General features: G+C 47.0%; 1 protein-coding gene across 1 annotated transcript in view; it reads left to right on the forward strand.

The window, feature by feature from the left end:
- Nucleotides 1-1,205, forward strand: part of DNAH8 (dynein axonemal heavy chain 8) — a 397,226-nt gene extending 396,021 nt beyond the window's left edge. The window contains exon 93 of the mRNA XM_034991238.1: nucleotides 844-1,205. Coding sequence (XP_034847129.1) covers nucleotides 844-1,131 — 288 coding nt within the window. The 3' untranslated portion in view covers nucleotides 1,132-1,205. The remainder of the gene's footprint in view (nucleotides 1-843) is intronic.
- Nucleotides 1,206-12,530: the final 11,325 nt, after the last annotated feature.

A 12,530-nucleotide genomic window follows, 5' to 3' on the forward strand; every position in this document is an offset into this window, starting at 1 on the left:
ATCCTACCTATCTTTGTACTATTGCTGTTGCCTGGATGTCTGCCCTCTGTCCTCTGTCTTCCCCCAAGTAGCCCATCCTTCAAAGCCGTCTCGTCCACAAAGACCCCTAAGCCCTCCAGCCCAGGGTGGCCTTTCACGTAGTCTCAGTGCTGGTTACCAGGCAGCCCCTATAACAAGGGTGTGCTGGTATTCAACTCATGTCTTTCCTCCAGATTTAATGGTGAAGAGCTCAAGGGCAGGGTTCCTTTGTGTGAAAGAGAAAGAGGGAATGACTGCCACCCCTGTTGAACCAACGCACGCAGTCCCTATTATGCCTACGCTAGCTCTACCACACCTGGCCTCTGGGGGCGCTCTGACTCGCCCGCTCGCCAGGCCCGGCTGCACATATCTCACTCCCTCCTACGGCTGAGATGGGTAGAGCTGCAGGTTGGCTTGGCTGGCACAGGCTGAGATCCCATGTAGCTCCCAGCTCCAAATCCCATTCCTTGTTCTGACCCTACACTGACTCAGACCAGATCTCTATGAGACTTAGCTCCTTGTAGAGGTGATTTGGTTCTGCTGCCTAAGTCTGTTGTCCCCAGCGGGCTACCCCTACACTCAACTGAGCAATAACGGGAACAGTTCTGCAGCCCTTATGGCCCCAAGATAGGCTACAGGGGAAAATTGGGCTCAGTATTTCACTAATACAATGTGCCCAGTGGTTGTTTTGTTCTTTCAGTGGCCTTTTAAGACTGGTGTATATCTTCTTTCTAAACTGACGACCCTTATTAGAGTAATGGATGTCCATCTCACAGCATCTAATTTTTTTCAAAAATCCTATTTCCTTATGCCTGCCTCTTCCAGGAAGGTGTGTATATTTATGGGCTGTATATGGATGGAGCCGCCTGGGACAGACGGAATGGGAAGCTTACAGAATCCACCCCCAAGGTGCTCTTCACGCAGCTGCCTGTGCTGCACATCTTCGCCATTAATCCCGCTGCGCCCAAGGACCCCAAGCTCTATGTGTGTCCTGTTTACAAGAAGCCCAGGCGTACCGACTTGACCTTCATCACTGTGGTGTATTTGCGAACGGTTTTGTCCCCAGATCACTGGATCCTGAGAGGAGTGGCTCTTCTGTGTGACATCAAGTAAATTCATTTCCACTTGCTGAGGGCGTTGTAACCACGTAGCCAGCCAGTGCTAATGAGAGCCGTGGTGATGTGTGTCTTTTCTCCCGGGTAACTGCTGGATTACTCTTTTTAAATTAAAAAGTTGATATTCTACAATCACTTGTGTGTGTGTTTTCCCTCATGTCAATATTCAAAAAAAAAAAAACAGTTCTAAAGTAATGTAGGAAATCATATTCCATTATAATTATTTGTTTAGATAAAGTCCCATCTTCATGTTAGAACACTGGAAGGTTTGAATTTTTAAAAAATCTAAAACAAAGTATTAATTTCTTGTATTCTAAAAGAGGCCTAATAGATGCGAGCTTTTCTCTCAAATGAAAACCTCATTTCCCTGGAAGAAAATCTGCCACTGTGTGTGTTTGTGCTAAGGTGCTGTCCTTTGCTTATTTGGGTCTGGCCTTGTCTCCGTGCTTATGAAATGGAAACTGGAGGGGTCCAGGCAGTCCCCCTTAGCAGTTACAGCCGCGTGGTGTGACGTGTTTGAGACAGCAAATCCACGGGGGTGGCTGCTCTTATCATTTATTTTAATTTTATTTAATATTATTTTATTTTATTTTTTTACGTGCTTTTGAGGTCCAGAGAACTCTGAGTCTCCAGCTCCTACCGGCGCCCCGCTCCAACCCCAATTCTGCAGGAGATAATGAAGCGCACATTTCTAGGCAGCAAATGGGGAAGGAAAAACAAACTCCATCAAATGAAATTAGGTTACAGGCCGAATGCCTTAAAAAGAAAAGTCTTTAAAAAGTGAAGCTATTTCTTACCCTGTAGCTGGTCTGAAACTCAGTATGAACCTTTATTTCCTGCTAAAGGAAATTGTCAATTTAACAAAACAGATGGGGTCCCACATTGAATGTTCATGCAGCTTCAGGGTAGTGAAGTGTCTCTACTGGCCGTCCCATCTAGAATGCTCTTGCTCACCCTCAGCTAAATTCACCAACTTCATTCCCCCTGTCTATTCTGAAGGAAGGGTGCATTCATGCTTCCCCCTCCCATCCTTCTGTCGCTCGGATCAGAGATGCCAATGGGAAACCAAACAAGATGGCCAAGCAATAGCCCGGGTGAGGTGTCCCAGGAAGACCCCAGAAAAAAATTCCCCTGTAGTCTAGGGTACTTCCAAATAGTAGAAAATATATTATGAAATATACCTTGTAGTAGTGAACTCCATTATGCTCTGAGACTGGTTCAATGTCAAAGCCATCGAAATCTCCAGGGCAGTTTAGGAAACTAAAGTAACCAAGCCCCCAGCCCACATGTGTTTTGGTATTTCCCTTGGTCAAAAGGCACACTAAAGGATGGCATTCTCTGGAAAGGCTGTCCTGACCTGAGGCTAGGATTTGGAAGCCCCTGCTGCTCTGGGGGAGACCAGAGGAAGTGAGGCACATTCTAGCACACCAAACTGCAGGCCCCAGAATAAAACACACGCATGTTATTCATGTTCCCGTCCAGCTGCTAACACCATTGAAGGCGAACTGCATAGTCTAAACCCCTGGATATCATGGTAGGGTTTCAGAGAATAACAATTAGGTTCAGTGTTCTCTAATGACTTGAATATCTTACGGAGAATTGGAAGAACAGAAAAGATGTCAATCTAGCAAGGGTATAGGTCGGACTGTATAAAGCCACAGACCATTTCCTGGGAACTTTTTCACTGGTTATTTTGTTCTGTGTCAGTGCAGAGGAGAGAGCAATGGGTGCTGAGGCCACCCCAGTCCTTGCTACCCAAGCAGTGTCTCAAAATGGCCTCCTTTCCGGGGGGTGCTTCTCAGCTATCTCCGGTTTTGCAGAGCTTGCTGGGGCCCAGTTCTGCTTTCTTTCTCTGGGCCCATTAAATGGTTTCATTAGACATTTTGAGCCATTGAACTTCCATAAACACATAACCATTTTCTCGGCAAAATTGTTGCTCTTTCACTAATTACATAATTTGCCACACTTGAGGGAAGAAGGCCTGGTGAGCATAAAAGAACAAAGGATCAGGGACAAGATGGTTAAACCAACTGAAGCTGGGAGGGAGGCAGAGTGATTTTTTTTTTCCTCCTTGGATCCAGTCCACATATCCTCATGTTGGTCTCAGCAAAATGAGCAATGAGATTTATACCTTTGTTGTTTTAAAATGTTATTTTAGTTTGCACTTTGCATAAAAATAAGACCAAAAAAGAAGTGTCTAAAGATATATCTTCCAAAAGGGATTGGTCTTGTGGGTGATGTTGCATGAACGAGCCTCACTCTTTTCAGAGACCTCACATAAATAGGGAACTCCCCGTCAATGTGAGTGTGACTTGGGGCCATGACGTATAAAAGAATGATTAAAGAAATTCAGGGGTGAGGGATGAAATTGAAGACAAGTGAACATTTCAGTTGGGTCTTGGTCTTTCCATAGATGGTACCAAAATGGTACCAAGACAGCAGATGATTGGGGCACCTGAGTGGCTCAGTCGTTAAGCGTCTGCCTTTGGTTCAGGTCATGACCTCAGGGTCCTGGGATCGAGCCCCGCATCGGGCTCCCTGCTCCGCGGGAAGCCTGCTTCTCCCTCTCCCACTCCCCCTGCTTGTGTTCCCTCTCTCGCTGTGTCTCTCTCTGTCAAATAAATAAATAAAATCTTAAGAAAAAAAACAGCAGATGATTGTATTCTAAGGAAGGAAACAGCATGAGGGAGAGAATAGTATGCAGGTGGGAAGCCACAGACAATGTTCAGAGCCAGAGGCCAGACAAAGTATCCCTTCCTCAAGAGCTTTCAGTGAGTTCCCATCACCTGGAATGTACATTCCAAATACCAAAGCCCTCAATGAGCTGGCCTAAAATAAAATTTCTGCCTTTTGGCCCACTATCACTCAACTTGCTCAATTAGGACTATTTGATGTTCCCTGAGCATTACACATACTTCCATCCTTCTATTGTTTCCTTATCAGGGAAACCTCTTCCATGTAGAACTGGAACCTTCCCACACTACTGGAGGCAATGTAAAATGGGACAACCATTTTTGGAAAACAGCTAGACAGTTTCCCAAAAGTTAAACTTCTTGCACCTCAATAAGTATGGACTGGACCAGCTACCATATGACCCAGGTACTTCACTCTTGGATATTCACCCAAGGAAATAAAAGCATCATGCATATGAAGACTTACACATGAATGTTCCTAGGAGCTTTATTTGTAATGCCAGCAACTAGAAACGACTCAAGTGTCCCATCCATGCCTGAATGGATAAACAAACTAGGGCATACTCATTCTGTAGACTACTACTCAGCAACAAAAAGGAACACACTACTTACACATACTACAACATGGGTGAATTTCAAAATTATTTTGCTGAGTTAAAGGATCCAGGTGAAGAGAAGAGTGCATGATGTATGGTTGCACATATGTGTAGGTATATGCACATATATGTAAAACTCCAGAAAATGCAAATGAATCTGTCATGACAGGGAGCAGATCAGTGGTTGCCTGGCAGGGCAAGGAGAAGGGGACAGGGGAAGGAGATCGCAACTCTGGGGACAGATGTGATCACTCTCTTGGTTGTTGTGATGGTTTCACAAGTGTCAAAATGTACCAAATCGTACACTTTAAACATGTGTTTATTGTACTTCAGTCATACCTGAATAAAGCTGTGATGAAAAGTTCTCCCTACGTGGCTTAATCCTTTCTGTGCCCTCTGTGAGGACTTTCATACCCCTCAACCCCCTCATCCCTCCACCAGGTGGGATCTGTTGCACCTTCTGCAGCAGTTTGGTGGCAACTGAATTTGGCAATTTTAATTTTAGGAATTAATAATGTGTGCCTGTCTCCCCACTCTCTACCAAGCTTCTGGAAAGCAGAGTCTGGCTTTTTGGCACCCCATTAAGGGTTGACTACATGAAAGAATGAGTGGACAATAAGTAACCCAGTTTGACTGGTAAACGTAGGCAAAGGATGGGGAAGGAGGAAATGTCGGGTGGGGGCCATGCAGGGAATGCCGTGGAAGGATTGTGGGACCACCGCTGGTTCTGGGGACTGCTGAAGGAATGGAAGTGAGAAGGTCAGAGAGGAGCCTATTGCTCTAGACCAACCAACGTGAAATGAGGGAACTAGAGAGAGGCTAATTCGAACAGAAGTAAAGCAAGTCATTTGAAAGACGGTGTGGAGGCAAAATTTGGGGATTCAGAAACCCAAGTTGATGAGATGAATAATAAGCAAAAGGATTAATAGATAAAACCGCTTATAGTCTGGCGAGTCTAGTTGGGTGTTTCTTCTGCCACTGCAGTTTGGGGGGAAAGAGCTGTTGCTGGTTTTTTTTTTTTCTTTTTTTAAAAAAAGATTTTATTTATTTATATGAGAGAGAGAGCATGAGCAGGGGTTGAGGCAGCAGGGAGAGGGAGAAGCAGACTCCCCATTGAGCGAGGAGCCCAATGTGAGATTCGATCCCAGGACCCTGAGATCATAACCTGAGCCAAAGTCAGACGCTTAACCACCCAGGTGTCCCAGGAGCTATTTTCTTAGCCACATGCTTATAAATAACTGCCAGGGTCTCTGAAGAAAGGCTCAAGCTCTGTGTGCTCACCATTGCTCATGGTGAGGTCATAACATAGTGTTACCATGTCCCAGGCACTGGTCTAAGCACTTGACTTGAATTACACTGAAGTAATCCTCATTCCAACCCCATGAGGTCAGTATTGACATTATCTCCATTTCACTGTTGAGGAAATGGAGGCACAGAGAAGCTAAAAACCTTGCCTCGTTTCTTGCAGCTAGTAAGCGACAAAGCTGGGATTTGAACCCAGGTTGAATGGTTCCAGCGTATGCTCTGATGAACTGTGCAAACAGTATTGGATTTCTTTTTAAAAGCCAGAGACTAATGGCATAAACCTCTAAATTTCATGATTGTGCACATAAAATAGTACATCTATGTTTCTGTGACTTGTTAATTTGAGCAGCTTTCTTTATCTGGATGGAAAGGATAATGTGCATAGAGGAGAGGTATCAGGCAAATGTCAGCATTTATTTGGTGTGCAAACAAATGTACATTTAAAATTCAGGAATTTCGAAGGGAATTAGTAGTTTCGTTTAACATGCTCTTTCTGGGTTTTCTTGAACATTCCAGACCAGCAGGTGCATTGTTAACTGGAAGGAGCTGGAGAAATTTGCTCTGGACTCCCAAGTGAGAAGACAAGAGGTCTAGACGGGGATGCGGGCTCCCTGCTGGGCGGCTTCCTTGTCCACATACAAAAGAAGAAAAAGTAAGATGTTATTCTAAAGAACACAATTCAGCCAAGGGTAAAAGAAAGCAAAAGTGTGAAAAGTAATTCACTGTCCTAAATGGGAAAAAAAAAAAAAATCAAGGAACTATGGGGCTTCTTTCCATTTAAAAAGCCAAAAAGCCACTCACAGTGAAAGTAACCCAGTGATTTAGTCCTAGGTGTCTAGTGTTTTTTGTTTAAGGTTTTAAAAAATGATCCTATTTTAGATATAAAAAGATGTCACATGACAACACTCCAGGAACAGTTAGGACATATAGCATATATTCAAATACATGCTGAATAAATAGAAAGATACTGAATAAATACTGAATCCACCAAACGTTACCCAGAGCTGAATGGACGTTGGCTTGTGAACCTATTCCATATTTGGTAAAAATTGTCCACCTATTAAAAACTAAAAATTTTACCCCTCTCCTTGTCTTATGTTGGGTTTTCTGGAAACAGACTCTGAGCTGGACATTTGTGCACAGGATTCCTGGGAATAGCACCTGCGCAGGAGTGAAGGCAACAGGACTGAGCAGAGGGAGAAGCTGGGCTTGGATGCAGTCCCAGCGAAGGCCTCAGCCACCCGCTGGGAGCTACTGAGCAAGGACGGCCCTGCAGGTGGCCCCACATGGCATGAGGGGGCCACGCCGGCCAGGCAGCCGTGAGCCAGTTGCAACAACACTCCTGGCATCTGGGGAGCCTGGGACCTGAGGGGGGCAACTGGACAGTGCATCCAGTGCATCTCCTCTTACTCTCTTTCTCTACCTCCTTTGATTTAAAGATAAAATCATGAACATGTTTTCCCTTGCTTCCTTCTTAGGGTCTCCTCAGAGGACCCTAACAACTTCAGAGAGAGTATTTCTGACATCTGCACACAGAAGCCACACCCCTGAAATGCAGAGAGCTTTCCACACCGACTGAAGTAGGTGGGAAAGAACTTGAGGGAGGCGTGCGATTCCTGTGCCTCTGAGAAGCTGGGAAAGAGGGGGATCCCTGCCTGAGGGAGTCCCCAGACTGAGTAGAGTGACAGGACAGATTTTGAAAAGACCCCCAAACACAAAGACAACTGAAATCTGAAAGCATCCACTCTTCACTGCTATTTTTCTCAGAGCCGTAAATTCCCTGATAATTTTTGAAGGACAGAACTGTGTTTTGCCTTAGAAAAAATAAATGACTTTTGTAACTTGAGCCCATGGGGGGGAAAGCAGTCAATGCCAATTGCTCTTCTCTTCCAGCATCTGGTTTTTACTTCAAAAAGGAACCAGTCTTGATTTACATACAATCTTCTGAGATGAATATAAATACCTTGGAGTACTGCTCCAGAAATGAAAATGTTCTTTGTCTACCCTGCACTGATAACAATTCCTGGGAAGCAGTAGATTGTCTTAACTGCTCCATCTCCCCAGAAGGAGTCAGGGAGGGAGGGGGCTCACAGTTGCATCCCTCCTGGGGGACTTGCAAAGTCACCCTCCTTGGGAATGTGGGATGTGGCAGGGTGACAACATTACAGTTGTTTCTTTATAAACAGTTTTAATTGAACAGGTGTCCTCGGGGAGCAGGGAAATTCCTCTTCGCTTCACACATGTGTTAGGTTGGCAGCTCCCTGCCTTTCCTCACAGAAGCTGCCTCTCCACTCGTCCTTACTCAGGCTGTGCAGCTGATTAATTAAAGCACCTCCTCACAATTTCCAGGCAAATCCTCATTTGACCTGGTGCAGATAGTCGATGCTTGAGCCTCTAATTTCCTGGCACCTTCACAGCTGCTTGAAGATGGTGCTTATGAAGGGGGGGGGGGCTCTTTTCCAATCTCCTGATTGACAAATTCATGGGTATTTCTGTCACTGGAAGTCCAGCCTCCTCAGACATGTGACTGGGAACTTCGACCTGTGTTTGAGGGGATAAGGACACCCGTCTGTCATTTGCAGATTCCATCTATTCCTTCCTGATTATGCAAATCCTCTTCTATTGTCCTCTCAAAAGGCCTCCAGTGTCTATCATGATAAGAACCTGTGTGAGAGGTTGCCGTACAAATAGATAACACTGTTTAGTCTCTCTCTCCCTCTCTCTCTCCCTCCCTCCCTTGCTCCCTCTAGAGCTAAGAAGCAACTCTTTGGCGTTTAGCTCGACCACGTCAGAAGCTTTGTCTATTATGTGTCATCCCCTCTCCTGGGGAAAGCAGTCACTTTTAGTTTTTTTCCATGTTTATGGAAATTTTTTTGGAATAGACTTGATCTTTCTGCCTGGTCAGCTTTCTCCAGAAGCCCAAGCCAGTCCTTGGCTGCCAGCAGTCAGCTGCGGTGTTCCTTGGTGCATCCCAGACCCCTGCCCATGGAACCCTGGACTTTGGGACAGCTGGCCCAGGGGAGGAGCAGGTGAATTTCTTTGGTCCTGCTCTTGTCCTCTTATGCCTACCTGCCCACTCTGCCCTCCAGGCTGACGCCTGCTGGAGGGAGGTCATGCTCACACTTCATTTGCTCACATGCCTCACTCCAGGAGCTGCACCAGGAGAGCAGGGGGGCTCATGGGGCAGGCTGGAAGCCCCAGAGGGCACCACACTCAGGGCCAGTCTGTGGTTTCTCTCTATTCTTTCCTCTCATCTTGGAGGAAGGTGTGGGTGGGAGGGGGCCAGGGGACTGCCAAGCTTTTCTCCTGACATCCTTTTAACAGCCCTGGAAAGTCTCCAGAGCCAGTGACAAGATGGCCTCAGCCTTTCCCACCTTGTATCCCTCCAAATGAAGTAGGTGTACATTTCCCCTCTTATGGGGAAAAGTCTGGGCTCTTTCAGAGTTGTCTCAATTAATCCAGCATCTTTGTGGGAAACTCGATTTGACTGACACATAACGTGCAAGCCCCTGCCACGTCGTACAGCCATGAGAAGCTCAGATACCTCCTCACTCCACCCTTGCCACCAGGAGTGTGTGCGTATGTTTCTAGGTTAATTTATGTATTAATTTGTCATTTGATGCATAATATTTAGTACTGCAATAAAAACAAACAAGCCAATCCTATGAGGCATTGATTTTCCCTTCCACATCAGTTCACGAAGACATAAATCTAAAGTTTTGCTACTTTAAAAGCCTCCAATGCAAATATAATCTAAAATTGCTAGGCTTTGAATCTGGGCTTTTCTGTCAGAAGATGTTTATAGACCTGCTCCCTGGAGCCTGGCCATTCATCTGCCTCCAGGCCCCAAAGACATTGATTACATCTTGAGGTCCCTTCCAATTTATTCCAACTCAATATGATGCTGCTGGGCACCTTCTGTGCACAGGCTCCAGGCTGACCCTCAGGTGTGGTGCAACAGTGATCCCACCATCACGCACGAGCTGGAGCAGAGAACACAAACTGCACGTGAGCAGCCACAACGTAAGTCAGAGAGCGGTTGTTGGACCAAAGATGAAGAGGCGTGGTGGCGCAGAGGACATACTTGACTTTGCTTTGGGAGGATAATGCAAGGAGGAAGGGGACTTCAGGCTGAGCCATGAAGGATGGATGGGATTTGACCAAAGGAAATAAGGGAGGACATTCTAGGAGGAAGCATGGCAGGAGCAAAGTCCCCATGTGGCAAAGGCAGGCCAAGCTTGGAGGAACTTGTGTCAGCTGCAGCACGGGACACCGGAGGGGGAGGGCTGCAAGGAGTCTCGGTGGACACGTGACTGTGGAGGGTCAAGAATTTTGTGGGTATGACCATCATGGTTCCTCCTACTTAGGTGGTGGTCTGCAGTTTGCAAAAAAGCTCTTCCTCATGCATTATCTCATTGGATTTTCACAGCAATCCTGTGAACACGGGCAGGAGCTATTATACAGACGAGGAAACTTGGAAAGTTGAGGTGATCAGCTTTAGGGGATAAAGCCCAGGTCTTCCCACTCCCCGAGCAAAGTCTTTCCCCTAAACCAGTGGTGGTCGTAGGGAGCCTGGGGGAGAACTGACTCCTTAGAACCTGCCCATTCTCCATATTTGGAGAACTTCTGTGTGTTGGTTTGCTTTCAGGTTCCATTCACAGAGTTTTCCTGAAAAAAAAAAAAGCACCACGTGGTGACCACCGCCAGATACTCTGACATGGGTCAGTGAATTCCTGACAGAGAGACTTGGGGAGCAACCTCTTCCCAGAGGTTGGAGCTATGGGTCTTGGATCTGCCATTGGAGTGGCCTTGGCAAAGCCCAGCAGCTTCCTGGGCACCAGGGCTGAGACAATGCCAGGAGGACAGGCCCATTAGCACAGAGCTTCAGTTCTGTGTCACCTCATGGGGCTTGCTGCCCCCAGAATCCTACTGCACCAGGATGATGAAGAGCATGCCCAGGATGAAGGCCCTGAGGATGGCAACGGGTACCTCCTTGGGCTACTTGGATCCAGACTGACATGACTACTATAGTCCCTGATGACAACAGTCACGTTGAACCTGGTCTGCTGGTCAGCCTAGGCCTGCTTGTGCTTTGCACATGATCTCTATTACCTCGTCCTTGAGGGGTATCCTCAGAAAAAAGTCAGTGATCTCAAACTCTTTGATGGGCAGAGAAGAGATAGATCTCCAGGGACTCGATCTTCACGTCTCAGACCTGGCCACCTGGCTTGATATTGGGGACCCACTTATCGTCCTCCATTTGCCTCCATCAGTTCCAGGCCTGAGCCCTGGTACTGACCACAGCTGAGACACCAGCCCTGCCCACCGCTGCCAAGGCCTCCATGGCTTCCCATTCCAGGGTTCCCAGGCTTCCCCCAGCCACACACCCCCCAACCATCCCCAACCACAGTGCTGGTATCATCAGATTTTGTCTCAGAGGAGTGTTTGTGTGTTCTCCTCTGGCCAAACTACCATGCTTGGAGTTAATTCTGGGAGCCCTCTCCCCCAAGGAGCTGTCCCTGAGATCACCTGGATGGTAGGGGATCAGACATCTGAGCCATTAAGTGCTGGGTAGCTCCATCAGCTTTGTTTGCCATCTCGTTTGGCAAATGAGCCAGAAACCAGAGCATCACTGAGTGCATTGGGGATGAGGGCTTTTAGAACAGGGAAGGAAGTGACTCTTGAGCTGGCTTTGAGAGGGGAAGGATTGGGTCCTCGGAAAATGTCAATTGCTGGACAAAGCCACAGGTCCACTAGAGTTCAGGTCTAAGGATCAGACCATGACAACAAGGAGACTCTGAGCTTTCCCTAATCATTTGCCAGTCTGGAATTCTGAAGCGTTACCACGTCACAAGTCAGCTAAGACTTGACCAGAAATGGGAGCCGAAACTTCTGGGCTGTGGAGGTCTAGGAGACACTTGCAAGGTCAGTCCTAGATGGCTACTGATGCCTCAAGCTGGATCCCAGGTGCGGCTGTGAGGTCCTAGGTGGCCAGAGATGACCACCTAGTCAACATTCAGAGAGTCAAGACATGGAGGTGCAGGTTGCTAGGAAGAGTCAGATTTTGTTTTGTGTTTGTTTTCTTTTGTTTAGGAGAAAGGAGTGAATGGGTTATCACATTCCTTTTATGCAGAACCAAGGGAGATGTTTTCCAGCCTGAGTGCCTCAGTAAGAGTGAGATCCAGAAAGCTCCAGGACGAGAGTCGGGCTGTTCCCAGGGGTCCCACCTGTCCCATATGCTTGTATTTCCATGCTTGGGGGACTCTGACGAAGCTTTACATTGACCTTGACTCAGCACTGGAGGTGATCCTGGCTCCTGACGAGCAAGGACATCTTCCTGACCCCAGCTCCAGGTCTCCATGCCGAGCGTTTCTTCCTCAGGCTGGTGTGGCCTGTGATGGGCTGGTCTGAAGGATGCTACAGGGGGAACAGCTTCTTAGAAAGAAGGAGGCTGTTTGCTGGCGGGCCGGTTAGCATGTTGGTCTGAGGACACCTCTTATTTTAGACTCAGGCTGATGTTGGTTTCATTTCTCATCTTGGTCACAGTGACAGACGTGCTGAAAGGCGACAGTAAGACGGCCCGCATGATGCTTCTTTTTTATTTGATTTCCAAATGTGTGAAATTTAGCATGATACCTCTTTTCCTGCAGCGCTTTAATTCTGTGAATGGACAGTGTGGGCTCTGTCACAACTACCCCCTCCCGGGTCCCCCACCTTCTTTCCAGAGAAGAAGGCAGACAGGTGGGGACAGCAGGGATGAGGGGTAGAGAGGAGCCACATGGATAAGAACAAATGGGCCTGTT

The sequence above is a fragment of the Mirounga leonina genome, unplaced genomic scaffold, assembly GCF_011800145.1.
Source record: "Mirounga leonina isolate KUSES-001 unplaced genomic scaffold, KU_Mleo_1.0 Mir_53, whole genome shotgun sequence".
In the NCBI taxonomy this organism is placed as follows: Eukaryota; Metazoa; Chordata; class Mammalia; order Carnivora; family Phocidae; genus Mirounga; species Mirounga leonina.